Source organism: Dicentrarchus labrax, unplaced genomic scaffold, assembly GCF_905237075.1.
Source record: "Dicentrarchus labrax unplaced genomic scaffold, dlabrax2021, whole genome shotgun sequence".
Taxonomy (NCBI): domain Eukaryota; kingdom Metazoa; phylum Chordata; class Actinopteri; family Moronidae; genus Dicentrarchus; species Dicentrarchus labrax.
In genome coordinates, this window is record NW_026136722.1 from 9,176,248 (window position 1) to 9,192,275 (window position 16,028).

Below are 16,028 nucleotides of genomic sequence, written 5' to 3' on the forward strand. Positions count from 1 at the left end.
ATCCATAATCTTGTTTGCTCCACCAGCGTTTTTCATTCTTTGCGCTTAACCATTGCTCACACATTCTTAGGTTTACTTTGGACTTCTCTTGATTAACCGATGACCCTACCAGCATAATTGAATATGAACCATGCTTCTATATCCTGTGTGTAAGTCTGCAAATGTTTTTTTTTTTTTCTGGGGTGCAACAGGTCAGACTCAAACTAATGGATGCTGCAGCAAGGACTCCGCCTTTTGGTACAGAGGGCACTACCTCTACCAGGTGAGCTATGAGGGCGCCCCCCAGTCTGCAAATGTTAACATGCATTTATCATGATATTACAATTTTCTTACTTAATTATGCTGAGCCAGATATACATTGTGATATTTCTCTTCCTGAATATAGTACCGAAATACTATGTATATATATATTTTAATTTAGCCTATTTTTGTCATGGTAAGATTCTGGAGATGAAATGCAATAATGTGGGCTAAGTGTGGTTTGGCATTGTGGGTTTCCTTCATCACAACTACTCTACTAAAGTATAATTTATGCTGCAGTGTCAGTTGCATATAATTACAACCAAATAATTAGGTTTAAGTTAATTAAGCCAAATTACTTATGTACAACTGAACTATGAAGGATGAAACTAAATTAATTGCCACTATTTATTTCAAATACGTATATTTCTAGTTCTATCTGAAGACAAGAATTTCATCCTCAGTTCCTTCCGGAGCCAATACCTACAACTGAGGACACAGAGGTCAAATTCTCTGTAATATTTTGGTGAATTTGGGAAGTTTAATGACATAAACAGATGTTTGTCTGATTACAAACAAATTACACTTGAATGTTCTTTTTAAAGACTAAATATCTTACACTCAACACTAATTCAATCAGTAGGAATTTAGTATTCTTGACACGCATTACAATATAGACTTTTAAAAACAACATTTAGACCATAATGTAGGGAGGTACAATTTACAGAAATGATGATTGAACTTAATAGTTTACTTAATAAATAATATGTTAAAGTTTGTGCTTTTACAACATATTGGTGTGCTGGCTAGGACATAACTTCATGAGCAAACAATCATTAAATTTAAATTAATCCATTAGTGGCATAAAAGAAATCTACTCTGGATCTGACTGTGTGCCTGTCCCTTTAAACACGGTACCTTTAAACGGTGTTTCCTGCTCAACTACATTTCCCACAATCCCCAGTAAACAGGTGGGTCTGCGGACGTTCTTCATAATCAGGTCAACCAATAATATACATCCACTGGGGAGCGCGTACTTCGAAATGGCGTCATCTTGTCCAATGAGCGTCCGACATTTTACAGTTTATAAAATCTGACCAATCGGTGCTGCCGCTCTTCTCGCGGACCAATCAAAAGCTTACTATGTAGCAGAGAGGCGTCACCAAGCTCGACCAATCAGATTGAATGTGGAGTTTAAACCTTGAGCGCGGGCGGTCCTACAGGGGCTTTGGGGGCGGGTCCAACAAGTGAGGACGCGTGCTTGAATTTGAATTCAGGCGAGAGCTAACAACTTGTTAAGATATTAGTCAGCTACTACAGCACAACAGAGGCTGTGAGCAGTGTTTATAACAGTGTGTCGTAATTTCTGGAGGAATAGTGTGTAAGCGTGTATGTGTGTAATATTAGCTTGTATCGCCGCTACGTTTAAATCGCTGGTCAGTGCTGTAGCTACGGGCATCGCTGTTTGAGGGAGAGATCACTACACTTGCAATGAAAGCGGGCGGTAAGTTATCGAAGTCAATTTAATCTTACTTTCTGAAATATGGGCATGACTTAACGTAAGGATAACGTTAGTGTTTGGGGAATTTAATAACATGCTTGCAATTTCACAGAGTCGGCTAACAGCACTGGTAACTTTAACGTTAACGTAGTTAGCTGCTAGCCAACACAAACGTTAACCGGTGTAGCCATGGATTCTTCCTCAAAGTCACTAGTTTCAAAAAGGTTAATGCGGGCGATATTTGTTTAAAACGTCTCCTCTCTTAGCTTTGTACAAGTTTGGGGTAATTAAATAACATAATGTGAAACTTGATAAAACCTCTTCGTAACTTAACGTAGGTTATATTTGAATCTCAGGAGGGAAATTTGGGCGCTCAGTTGGTTTGACTTCTCCCAGTCAGACGCTGAGTTTGCCGTTGTTGAATAGCTGTTAATGCTTACAACACTTGATTATAAGACGTTGTATGATCATTTTAAGAGTAACAGGCAATCGTCTTTACACGAATTTAAACTTTTTTCGCATTCAAACATAGGGTTTGACTAGACCACCCGCAGACGTCTTACGTTAGGCGTTTTGAATATGGTGTGCCTCACTACCAGCTAACATTTACAGGCCAGTGGCCTACTTTAAATGATGTGCAAATATTAGTTTGACATGAATGTGAGAATTACATTGTGAACTCTGCACTAAGATGTGAAATGCTTTTTTGTTTGTGTGTGTGTGTGCACTTCAAATATGTTTTTCTATGTTATATATATATATATATATATAGAACCATGCAACAGAATTGGGACTGCTTGTTAATATGTATGAATTGTCTGACTTTTAAACTGCTTTTTCCTTCAGTAGTCCACTGCCGTTGTTCAAAGTGCTACTCGGTTCCAGCACGGAAGCGGGTCCGTAAGCGAACTCCAGCCCTTACCTTGCTGTCTCTACCTGAGGAGGTCCTCCTCTGTGTGCTCCAGTGCCTCTCTGCTGAGGACTTGCTGTCTGTCAGAGCAGTGAGTAAACCTACTGTACACACTGTAACACTGCTACACAACCTCTAACATCTATGTACCATGCCATCCCAGATTTGTTCTGGCTTGGGCATCTTGTCACCACCTGATTTGATAGGTCTTTTGTTAAGGGATTACTATATAATTGTTTTAATTTCTCTTACAGGTTCACTCCCAGCTGCGGGACATTGTTGACAACCACTCCAGTGTATGGGCCAGGGTCAGTTTCAGGGACACGTGGCCATCCCCCAACAGCCTTTGGCTATTTGAAAGGTACAATCAGTTTCGTACATTTTTTTTTAAAAAGACAAAACAATGACTCAAATGTGTTGTTTTTCTTCTGTTGGGTCATTAACTGAAACACGTCTCTTCTTTCAGAGCTGCTGAGAAAGGGAATTTTGAAGCTGCTGTGAAACTAGGCATTGCTTATTTGTACAATGAAGGACGTAAGTGAAACTCGTGAACTCTATAATTTAACCATTTATTGAGAATAGGCATGCCATGTATGTTCTTTCTTCTTTATGGTTGGTTCTTTGTTAGTTCCTCCATCTTACAAGGGCATCCTGTGTAAATGAAGGTGAAACAGAAGCAGGGGGCATAAATCCCTCTTGATGGTTTGTACAAGTGATTACAGTTCTTGTCTTGTGCCTTGTTTCTCTCCAACAGCGTTGTTAAGTGATGAGGGGCGAGCGGATGTGTGTGGTCGCAAGGCCTCCCACTTTTTCAGCCTGGCAGAGAGCCTGCGCTCTCCTTTGGCAGATCCCTTCATCTGGGTGTTCATCCGTCCACCATGGTCGCCCACCGGCAGCTGCTGCAAGGCTGTGGTGTTCGACCGTCTCAAGGCTGAGTGTGACAGCAACGTGGTATGTTTTGCTTTTGACATTGTAGAGGGCAGGCAAATGTACTTCCTTTTTAACCAGCACAACAAATAATAATGCAAACTTTAGGTCATTGGCAATGAGAATATAATTAATAAAGTATTTAACAAAGTCAGGCAGATTCCTACTTTCCTACTTATTTTTTTTTGCTGAGTGGCCAACTTATATGCCTGGTTTTCAGGTTCAATGTGTTTGTATTGTCATGCTTAAAGGTGGGGGGTGGGGGGGTCAGTCATTTTGGAGAAAGATAGTTGATTTTTGAGTCTTGTTCCCAGGTTGTCAAACACTGGCACGCCTTTTTTAAGAAAAACTTACATTGCATATATGACTGTGTGGATAATTCAATAGAAGTGGGGGGGAAACGTTTTGAGTATGATGTCTATACAGAAGATAATAATTATTGTATATGGTCATTAATTTATTTTTCTTTTCCTCTACAGGAGAAGAGAGGACCCTTGTTGCACTGTTTGGCAAGAGTTTTGCAGCTGTTTGAAGTGAGTGAAAGTGAGACTGAACCTGGCTGTTTCTGTCTGGGTGTGGTTACCCCAGTTTCTATTAGCCTCCAATCAAAGTGTATCGCTGTGTGCCTCTGTCACAGGGGGCTTCTCTGGCTAGTCATTAACAGCTCAGATGGGATAACTGTTCTCCTCTTCATATGTCACAGCTGTTGCCTTACGGTCCCCGTTGAGTATTCACTTGCAGCCCTGGTGTACTTTGTTATTTATGATTTATTTATGATTTCACACCACATATGCCGAACTCTGGTTTGTTTTTCAGGATCATGGCACACAAGCATTTCCGTGTAAAGGGGAGATTGTTTGACCGCTTCGTTAGGAACAGAACGTTCTGTCTGTTTGCTTAGCAAAAACTGTCATTCACATCTGAAACTGTGCTCTCTTTTCCAGGAGGATGAAAGACACTCTAATGCCATATCTATGCTGGAGCAGTCGTCACAGGCTGGCTGTCTACAGAGCTCCTACCTTTTGTGGGAGAACAACCGGAAAGCAGCTGTGAGTCTGAATCTCATTCAGTTTTCTAAGCAGAGTTATTCTTAGATACATTAACCTTATTGATTCAGGCTGTACAGTCTCCATGCCAAACTCGAACATTGACACATTTGTTCATAGTATAGTACATATAGTTGACCGTACGTGTTTTATTGTGTGTAGAAAAGAACTGAATTTGTTTGTTTTTTCATATTTGTCTTTTAGATGGCAGATCCAGGCAGGTACCTCCAGTGTGTCCGAACCCTCAGAGACTATGCTGGCAAAGGATGCTGGGAGGCACAGGTGTGTGATCAGAGGCAGAAAATTGTCATTACTTTGATCCAGCAGCTGTTCTTGTGCATGTTCAGATTGATGGCCTTATTTGTCAGCCAGCAGCCTTATCTCCCCTCTGTCTTTGACAGCTTTTCATCTCTTGTGTTTTTGTTTAATTTCTTTTCATTTCCCACCCATCCAATTGACCAAATTTGGAACTTACTGAAGCACTTTCAGGCAGTGTCAAGAGGCCTTGACAGTTGTTGACTTACTGTGTTTTCTTTTGTTCATTGCCTTTTTTTAAAGCTTTGCTTTTTGAATCGCATAAATATGACTCATCTGAATCACAAGCTCTGTAATTACATCAGCAGACTATTGCAATACTCAACCTTATTGTTGCCTGTGTAGTGTGACCCAATTCAACAAGCTGTCAATTCATTTTAAACTACTTTGAAACATTAATTAAACACTTTCTTTCCCTCAGCTCTCCCTGGCCAAAGTGTGCAGCAGTGGGAATCCGCTTGGTTTGGAGTCAAAAGCCTGTTCTGACTTAGTAGCTCAGCTCTTCAGTTCCTCCAACCCGGCAACACGACACTGCACTCAGGGCATCCTCAGACGAGGCATCAAGGACACCATGAGGTAGACGGAAACATAAACTTACCATGATCTTACTGACATGATTACAGTCTGTTGGTGAATAATATCCTACTACACAATTAAATATTCCATAGTCATTGTGAAGGCATGATTTTAATTACATTACTAAAGAGTAGATGAAACAGAACACCAGCATCAGTCAATCTATCTGAATAAATTCAAACCCTTTTCCCTGTGAACATATCGTATAGCATTCAGGCAGATTTTAAGTTTCGTTTTGACCATCAATGTCTACTAGTTTGGGATTCTTAGGCAAAGGACTTTTTTGCTTTTTTTTTGTTAAATGCTCATGGTCCTCAATTTCTACTCTTCTACCCCTCCAGGTACATCTTGGTGGACTGGCTCGTAGAGGTGACCACCATGAAGGATTTCTCCAGCCTGACGCTGCACGTGACAGTGGGTTGTGTGGACCGCTACTTGGCTCTGCGCTCCGTGCCCAAGGCTCGCCTCCAGTTATTGGGAATCGCCTGCATGGTAGTTTGTACACGGTAAGAATGCACATTGCCTATTTTCTAAAATGTTTGTATATTAAAGGTTATAATACATTTTGAAGGGAAAACTAATGATCCGTTGTTTCAAACAAACACAATATAGTTGTTGATGCTTTCTTTTTGAACTTTTAAGACAATGTTTGGTTCTTTTTTTATTTTTCAGCTATATCAGTAAAGAAATCCTGACAATACGTGAAGCTGTCTGGCTCACAGACAACACCTACAAATATGAAGACCTGGTTCGAATGATGGGAGAGGTTGTCTCTGTGCTGGAGGGAAAGATCAGGGTACGTCAAATATCCTTTTTGTGTATTATATAATATTTAAGTGCAAATGAATGATTTTGATTATGTACTGAATTTGGTGAATGTCCCCTCAGAGCCCCACACTGCTGGACTACGGGGAGGTGCTGTTGTCTCTGCTCCCTCTGGAGAGGCGGACCACTCACCTATTCAGCTACATCTGTGAGCTGTCGCTGCTCTACTCTGCTCTCGCCACACCACCACCTTCCAAACTGGCCTGCGCTGCACTACTGCTTACACGAGCATTACATCACTATGGTAATAAAACTGTTGCCACACACACCCGAGCTGTTTGAAAAGATGCATTGTGACACCCCTTTTAACACTGACACGTAATGCAAATAATCTTTTCAAACAAATAGAATTTACGGCTTTAGTTGAGTGTTACGTTTATATTCACCTTGACTTATGCCTGTGGTCTCCCTCCCTCTCTGCAGCTCCCTTGTGGCCTAGCCAGTTAGTAGACTACACAGGCTTCTCCAAGCAAGACCTTGTCTCCTTTGCTGTGCTGCTCTATGTCAAATGGTAAGCTTCTAACAGTGTGTGTTTGGTAGCCAAGACATTCTCTCCTCGTCTCTCCTCGTCCTTCTGCATCACCCAGTCTATCAGGTCACACTCAGACATGGAGACATCCATGTGCATAATAGCACACTCAAACCTTTTCTTTTTCATTAGTTCAGTTCGAGTGAGGCGATCAGGCATGATGCGATCAGTTCTAATCAGAATTACATTTGTTGTTGTTATGACCTTTTGAAAGAGGAAGAACCAGCATCGAGGTTGTGTATATTCTTGAAAGGCACATTTCAAAGGCACGTCATCTGTTGTGACCTCAAGTTTTTCCTGGCGATGAATGTAATCCAAAAAATAAAGTTTTTGAAGTGGGCATATCTACAAAGAAAAGCCCTCGACATATAATCTTTTTGAATAGGTGCAGCGTTTGGAACTTGCCCTCCGTTAGCTACGCTTTTGATTAGCCAGGTTAGCGACTGAAATGGGTTCTGATTGCCCATTATGTTTCTCAGTTGGTTACTCGTACTGTAGGCAGCGAAGCTCCTGCTAAACCATTGCATATTTGTTATTTTCTAAAAGGCTGATTGTTCAGCACAAAGAAATGATGTGCATTTACTTCAAAATGGTGTTAAACCAAACACACCTCGGCACTTCTTGACTTGTGCTGTGTATTTCTAATGTAAATTATAAGCCATTATCTGCATTTTGAGGACCTATAACTCCTTAAGTGGCTATTAAAACTCCAAAGTCCTCTAGTATTATCCATACAGTTTATATAGAAGCTCATTGTCATTGTTGCCAAGGAAGGTTATGCCCTCTTTTTCTTCTCACTGATTTTTATATATAGTTTATTTCCTTCACAGCAGGAACAGGCAGATGATGGTGAGCTAGAAGAACACTTGTTCCAATAGATAAACTGCATGGGAGGTTTTTTTTTGGCTTTTGAACCTTTTAAAACAATCCAAAGTCAACTCAGCCACTTATCAAAGGTTGCATATTTAATTTTTCACCTTTACAGGTTGTTGAATTTGAATATTTTTAAAGGCCTGAATAGGTAAAACCACCCCATATTCTCAAAGATAAAATAAATAGATAAATGTCCCAAAAAGTAAATAGAATCTATGCACATGATTTTGTCTTCTTTCCTAACTTGATTGTGTGATTCGATCTGTGACTGCTATGTGGTGTCCCAGGTTGGGAACCATGGGTTCTACAGTTATTATTTAACAGCAGCTGTACTCTCACTCACACTGTGATCACATTCATTAACCCTTTCTTAGCTCAACTGTTGCATTTTCAGTAGTCATGTCATGAGCCTGGTTTTAAGTGTTTGGCATCATTGATACATTGTCCTCGGTCGAGTAATGACACCAGAACTGTTTAATAAAGGTGACCACTGGATAAAACATAGGAATAAAAACAAGTACACACAGACTTATGATAACTATTATCATTTATTCAGCCATTTATTTACTGTACAGCAGCTTTTTAAAGCTTATATTCTGGAAAGGGAAAAATATTTTTACTCTGAGCTATATAAAATGTCACTAAAAAATGTTCCATGTTCTAATTTGTTACTGTACCATGACAGCACTTTCCCTCATGAAAAAGGATCACAAGAATTGATTGATGTGTCTGGCTGTTTTCAGCATGCTCATATAGCCACATTGATTAGATATAAGATTGTATATAATGTCTGGTAACCAAGAAAATGGAGAGCCATTAAGGTTTTAAACATGAAGCCCAGAGAGCTGCAGCCGTAAAAGACTTTAGGAGGCATTTGGGCTGCAGATCCGGGGGTGGATGGGGGGGGTCTGTGTAACCATCAGTGAATCACCAACTGAGTCACAGAAACGTGCCTCAGGGTGAGTCACATTGATAGGTGAGCATCGCATCGACAAACTGTAATTCTCAAATGGACAAGTAACGAGATTTGTCCCCAAGAGTTGATTATAGAGATGCAGCAAGCAAAGTGGATCAAACTCAGTCATTTTTCTTGTCTCTGTTTTCCCCCTGCTCTCTGCCTCTCCCCAGTTTCAGTCAAGATGTTCCCAAAGATTACAGGCACGTGTCTCTTACGGGCGTTAAGCAACGGTTTGAAGATGAGGCCTACCAGCACATCAGCAAAGAAAAGGTACTTCACTTTTTTTTTTTTTTTTTTTAAATTGCCGGTATAGACTAAACCTCGCTCTACTAGACTTTACTTTTATTTTTGTTTTGTTTTTTAAACCAAAGACATTTCTAAATTGTAGCGCAGCATGTCTCTCAAACTGCAAATTGACTTTACTTTGATGTCCTCCACAAGGTGATGGACTTTAAAGAGCTGTGTCAGATCTTGGAGATTCCGGAGGTGGAGCCCCAGATGGAGCCTCCCAGTCCCACGGGTCAACCAGCAGACATCCACACCTTCCTCGCCTCTCCATCTAGCACCAACAAGAGGTAAACCAGTTACCATCACACAAGTCCACCATCTCAACACATATATAATGTGTTGACATATAATAAAAACAGCAAATGGCTTTAAGACACATTTAGATATAAAACACGTTAGCCGTGTTTCTATCTGATTGTCAAGCAAATGTCTACGCGAGTCTTGGCTAACGCTCACTCGGTCGTGAACGTTAGCCTCCGATATTTGGCTATCTAAAAAAAAAAATTTCTGTTTTTTTGGGCTTTTGCCTTTCTCCCTTGTTATTTTCCCTAAATGTCACAAAATAAGTATGTGTTACTGACTGTTTGGCTAGCTAGCTAAGGTTTCTAGGTAACTTTAGCTTGTGATGGTTGGAAGCGTCAAGCGTTAAACATCGCTCTACGCACAATGAAGATGGAAAAAACACAAAACACTGTTTTTCTATAGTGCGTTCACATTTTAACCAACAGATGGTGCTGGTGAGCCATTTTATCTTCATTTCCAACCAAGCTGCCCCGCTGTAACTGTAGTTTAAGAAAACATTCCAGATGCTTAGGCCCAGCTAGAGGTAAACTTAGGCCTGGCGGTCCACCGTGATACACTGGTGGAAACGCTGCTGTAGCTCCCAGCTTTGCAACACTTATTATACATCAAATCATTAGAACCTTAGCAGTTAGGGCACCCGTGGGACAAGACTTGAAAGAAATGCAAAGAATTCACTTATGAGAAACTAACTGACAGCAAAATGACCAGTGCCCCCGCCGCTTTCCTTGCTCATTTAGCAGTTCTTATCGGTCTCCTGTGCTCCGTGACAACGGACGTGTGAACCGTCCTGTCCAGAAGGTGTTTGTTTGTGCCATCTGCGTGATGCTCCAGTGACTCACTGTAACAACGCTGCTTGTCTACTTTCTCCCAAGGAGACGCGATGACACCATGCAGGCCCAACAGAGCAGGCTTTGTGACCACGCCCACAGCAGAGCTGTCCAATCAGGAGGAGACACTGCTGGGTGACATCCTGGACTGGAGCCTGGACACTTCCTGCTCTGGTTATGAGGGGGACCAGGAGGAGGAGAGCGAGGGAGAGAAAGACTGTGATTGTGAGTTTTGAGAAAGAGAGAAAGGGACTGGTCACATTTATTCTTTACTAACCGAGTCCCAGAGGTGTTTTTCCCAAGTATATAAATGAACTAATCCATATATAGAGGAGAAAAATGTATGAGTCAGTCTTCCATTAGGGAATTATGTGACTAGAAATGACTCAGCTATTGCAATCAAATAAACCGTACATGACTCATGCTATTGCAATGTCCATGGATGATAGTAGATGTCTTGTGGGGTGGTGGTGTGTGTGTGTGTGTGTGTGTGTGTGGTGTGTGTGTGTGTGTGTGTGTGTGGTGTGTGTGTGTGTGTGTGTGTGTGTGTGTGTGTGTGTGTGTGTGTGTGGTGTGTGTGTGTGTGTGGTGTGTGTGGGTGTTTGTGGGTCGGTCGGGGGGTCGGTCGGTCGGTGTCTGTAGTTATGTGTAAAGCTTGCCCATAAATGATTCCCTGACACCACTTCTTCTCTTTCAATAGCTTCTATGATACCCATCAAACTGCACCTGCTGACTGATGAAGACAAAAAACTAGAGCACTGCAGAGCCCTGTCCAGCGATGAAGACAGCTTCTGTGAAGCAGACAGGGAGGTGAGCAAGGATCCCCATGGCCAGGAACCCATTTCCTTCTCTTCAGGATACTCCTCTGTCCAGAGTGTTAGCCCCTCATCCACATGCTCCTCCTCCTCCCCCCTCATGCCTTGCACATTCAAGACCATTACCGGTTCCCTGGGCGCAGCCTCTGTCAGTGCCCAGCCAGGCTTCCGTCTTTTGGTGCCCATGCAGAGGCCCCGGGGAACCTCCAGCAAACAAGTGAAGAGGAAGAACTCAGCGGCTCATAGTGGAGGTGAGGTGGAAAGGGAAGAGGAGGAAGGGAAAGGAGACAAGTATTCTGCCAATGCAGGGTTTCTGAGCTTATAGACATTGGTTTGTTCGACGGTCCTCAGGCTGTTCAGACCCCCTGCTCAGTTTTTATTCTCCAGCACTTTGTTCTCAATGCTGTTCTTCACTCCTGTCCATCTGCACGGGGCCATCAATTGCCAAAAGATCAACAGACTTTGAGCCTAAGGGGAAACGAACAAGATAAATATGAATTATCGAGAAACTTGCCTTTCTATTTCGTTACATTTCATTTACATGTTTACAAGCATGGCGCAATAACATACCTCCCATAAACAAAGACTTGCAGTCAGCTCTGAAACCACTGGAACATGACTTGACTTTCCTCAGGACCCTGGTACAATTTCTGCTGTTTTACAGCCTTCTACAACAACCTATCTCAGCTCAATTTAGATAGTTGTAAAAGAGAATTCTCATGGACTTATTTTGGAAGGAAAAAGTGCACAGTGTTAAGATCATATTGTGGGAAAAAAAACTTAAACATAGCTGTCATGTTATTGTGATTGTTTTGGTTATCATAGTTTCTGATATGCACTGTCTGTACAAGAATCTATCTTGTAGTTGGTGAATGTCATCAATAGGTGACTACTGTTATCTATTTGATGGAAATGTCTGCATCTGAAGCCTAAAAAAAAATGATTGTATGAATTCCTCTCGTTCAGCTTTGTCCTTGGTTCTATGTATGTTTGCCAAAGGTACTGTGGCGTTGTCATTTGTGTTTTCAGGGGCGTCTACTTAAATAGAAACAGAGCTGTGAAATGAGTCTTTTAGTGGTCTGCATCTTCTACAGGCTTGTACATATACACCAGTTGTGCTGTTGATAATATTTTAAAAGACCTATGGCACACTAATCCCATCAGGGACAGCAGATAGACTTTAAGATGTTAACTGTTGAGATATTGACACACACTGTTCAATAAGGAGTGCTGATAATGGAGTTAACCAAGAATCACCAGCTGAATGAGTGTCGTACAAACCTCAGTTCATCATCCAGATGTTTAGTGCTGCACAGTCATTAACTATTCGGTTCAAATGTAATGAGGCACCCGATGCAACATGAAGCAAACATGCTGATATGTTGTACTTTGCCCGCTTTTACTCCAATCTGAATTAGGTCTAGCACTTTTATCATCACGGAAGGAGGGCAATTCAAGGAAATGTAACCATTTCCACGCTTGAACAATCAATACTAAAGTATTTTTGAATGGATTTGCTTTGCCTTCTTGGAGCGAAAGGGAAGTTCAGACACTAAAGGAAAAATATTTGATGGGGTTGTGAAAGTACTGTATGCCTCATTCAGGACACTGAGTACACAACGTATAAAGGATTGTGACTGACTCAATTTTAACTGTTACGTCAGACTGGTTAACTCCTGTGTTTTTATAAATGTACATAGTACTATATGTATAAATGGAGAGAGACAAAGAACATGCCACTACTTGAAAATGTTTTGCTTCATTCCAAAAAGGCAGTTTTCTTTGTGAAACCTGTTTTTCTCCAGTACAGTGTTTTCTCATTAGACCTGTGATGTGAATATGTAATTTTGTACTGAGTTTGAATAAAACAAGCCATCATGCAAGTTTCCTTTCATTGTTAATTTCCATGCCTTTCCTACCAAAGAGACAGTTTAATTATTTGTAATATATTTACTCAAAAGCCTTATTCTCTGATTGCCTACACCAAGACTTTTAACAAGAATCTAAAGGCTTATTGCAGTCTGTTATATTTTTTTCCCCAAATGGGCTGTTTTTCATGGACTTGAGGAGAATCATAAGCAACTTGAATCTTTCTTCTGGGGAAAAAATAAATGCAGCTAGCTGGAAGATATCTGTAGATAGTATTTATGTTTGGGTTTAGCGATTAGAAGGTCTAGTTTGAGTTGTGTTCAAGAGCTCATCAAAATCAGAAGGCTCTATTACTCATGCTGGTACCCATAGAAGAAATACTGAGGCTATGAATAGAAGCCCTACAAACAAATCCTGTTGAAAAAGAGTCTACATTTTTCAATTCAGTTCAAGTTCTAATTCAAATATAGTTTCTAAAGTTTTATATATAGAGTGCTTTCCTTTTAAAACAACAAACGCAATAAAGCTAATTTAACTCCTGACTAGAATAACTCTCAGAACCTTTCCTCTATTTTCCCAATAAGTAGAACTTCCAAGGAAATTACTTTTTATTGTGGTGTCTGGAAAAGCAGGGACGGCCTCATTAAAGGACACCACTGACACAATTGTGGGATCCAGCTATTTTGACCATTCTTGTGACCAGTGTGTAGGATTTATTGCCATCTAGTGATGCAGTGGCCGTTTGCAGCGTCCTCACCCTCCCATTCCAAGTGTGTAGGAGAAACTATGGTGGCTGCAAAACTCATATCTGCTCTGAGCTACTATTGGCTACTGAAGTCCTGTAACATGGTGGTCCAGCATGGTGGTCTCCGTGGAAGAGCTCCCACTGTGGATAAAAAGGTCTCATTCTGAGGTAACAGAAACATGTTTCTTATTTTAAGGTCAATATACAAATGAAAACATACCTATGAATATTATATTAGATTATTAATATAGAGTACATCTTAAAAGAGAAACAAGCAATATTTAAAGAGGAAGCATTTTCCTGGATAAATGGGCCAACATGTTTTTTATCTAGACATACTGCACATAAAACATTTTTTTTATTCAATGTTGACATTAAAAAAGTTGAATTCAAGAGCTCTTAATGGCACATGCACAGGCACTAGTGAGCCTACCTATTATTTCATTACAGAAAAAAAAGGTAAATATTCTTGAAAAAAAAAAAAAATTACTATAACACATAGAAAATATTACAACTACTACTTTTTTTAATATAAAAAACCCAAAACCCAAACACATAATGCTGTATTTTTCCGGCACTTCTTCCAATAAACCCAGCTGTTGAGATCACATGACATGACTGATCACGTGAGCCGTGTTGTTGACGGTTCATTTTGCACGATGAATTCTCCGACTTATTCAGCCGCTGGTGCAATGTCATCGCTTTGCTAGTAGGCAGCAAACCGGAGGGTTGAAAACCTGGACAGGGCTGCAGACGTCCTTAGCTTCACTAATGCCAGCCGAGGCTCGATGGTGTCGGTGAAGGAAGAAGCCCCGCAGTGATGGTATTGTTATCGGTTTAAAGACAAAAAAAAAAAAAAAGAAAGGAGGAATTGTTTTCACCTCCACCAGGAAGAGGGACCACAGCTCGTGAAGTTCATATGCCGAAACCTGCTTGTATTCGAGGTAATTTTGACATATTTATGTCATGAAACACTATGAAGTCCCTTCGGTGGAGATTTTTAATGATTAATAGTGTGTCAAATGAAGTAATGTCGGTGAGTCAGCACATTGTATTAAGGAAATACCTAGCTTGTCCCTCAGCTCCATCATTAGCGTTCACCAGAATCCTAAGGGATTGACGAGCAGGCCGATTGTCCAATCAGGAGGCCCAGAAGGCTGCTTCGGACCAATCAGAGAAGAGCTAGGCAGTTTTCAGTTAACAAGCAATCTCACGTCTGTCATGGATTGTGTTTATTGTTCTCCAGAAAATACTCATAGAGAAATGCTCCTAATATGTAGCACATGGTGCAATTTCACGGTGAATACAGTAAATTAAATGAGACCTGATATATCATAAAGGGGTTGTAGCTACTCAGAAATGAACGGCACTAGTGTGAAATTCCCTGTTCCAGTTTTATTACATTTATGAACTCGTGTGCTTTGCTGTGAAATTGGATCCCAATAAGGCAAACCTGACTGCTGTAGCTCTATTTTTATCACTATATCTGCAAATTTAATATTGGCAAAAGTTTATGTGCTGTTCTGTCAGCATGGCAGTTTATTAGCTGTTTTATCAGGCATATTTGTCACCTTCTTATTTTCCTGTTTCAACTAAAAACTCATCTCCATGTCTGTCTAACTGGTTCAGGATGATGATGCCAACAACCTGTCTCTTTAGCTCATTTGCCTGTGATTGTGTTTTTTCCTAACTGAACACATTTCCTGGCAGATTTCACCCCTTTCGTTTTAAAGTACCAGTTGAACTTGTTTCCCTATCTCTATCTTATGATGTCCTTCATCATTTCTCTCTTTGTGTACAGTTGTTGTTGAACGTATGACTAAAACATGCTTTTTTTGATATCACTGATTGCTCAATTTCACTTCTCTTTTTTTGTTTTCTAAAGTTATTCTGTAATAGAAACTGAGATCAGAAACCTTTACAGCCATCACTGCTGCTGGAGTTTCCAAAAAAACTACTGTACGACGAATCTACAAGAAACCTTCATAAACGTTTTCAAAAAGAGTAAATTGTACATTTAGCTCTAACTTGAAAATAAAAATGTTTCTATTGTTTCTGTTTCCAGCCACTGTAGAAGGCTGACTGGACTGTGTACTGTTCAAAATGGCTGTTGTGCGACAATTTGGACTACTGGTCTGGAAAAACTATCTTCAGCAGGTGAGTTGGAGGGAGGTGAACCTACCCTCAGTCTGTATGTTTCCTTATTAGGTGCTGACAGTGTTTGCCACTGTGAATTGTCAGAAGTAACTGTATTTACAGAACAGAGGCCTGTATGACAGTATTTGTTAAGTTATAGGTGTATAGGGTATCATAAATACAGTAAACTGACTAACAATTTGTTTTTATACAACTTATGATCTTACCCAGCTACTTGGAAACTGGTTGGCCCAGTGATATACAGCGAGGCTGTACTTTTGTTGTGTCACAGGTTCTGGTTAGGTCAACATCTGGGTAGATGTCAAATGCTTTTCCTAGCCTTAT

At 40.6% G+C, this 16,028-nt stretch overlaps 2 protein-coding genes across 2 annotated transcripts in view; both read left to right on the forward strand.

Moving 5' to 3' along the window:
* The first annotated feature begins 1,479 nt into the window (after nt 1–1,479).
* Nucleotides 1,480–12,816, forward strand: ccnf (cyclin F). The gene is given in 18 exon segments (XM_051388797.1): nt 1,480–1,744; nt 2,588–2,742; nt 2,906–3,012; nt 3,118–3,185; nt 3,406–3,602; nt 4,058–4,111; nt 4,523–4,627; nt 4,829–4,906; nt 5,361–5,515; nt 5,857–6,021; nt 6,188–6,311; nt 6,404–6,584; nt 6,764–6,851; nt 8,871–8,970; nt 9,142–9,275; nt 10,164–10,188; nt 10,190–10,343; nt 10,819–12,816. Coding segments are annotated over 18 exon segments (2,343 nt in total). The 5' UTR covers nt 1,480–1,731; the 3' UTR covers nt 11,259–12,816.
* Nucleotides 12,817–14,191: 1,375 nt separating this feature from the next.
* abca3b (ATP-binding cassette, sub-family A (ABC1), member 3b) overlaps nt 14,192–16,028 on the forward strand; it is a 28,291-nt gene continuing 26,454 nt past the window's right edge. Inside the window, exons 1-2 of the mRNA XM_051389424.1 lie at nt 14,192–14,491; nt 15,613–15,704. Of these exons, the coding sequence (XP_051245384.1) occupies nt 15,651–15,704 (54 nt within the window). The 5' untranslated portion in view covers nt 14,192–14,491; nt 15,613–15,650. The remainder of the gene's footprint in view (nt 14,492–15,612; nt 15,705–16,028) is intronic.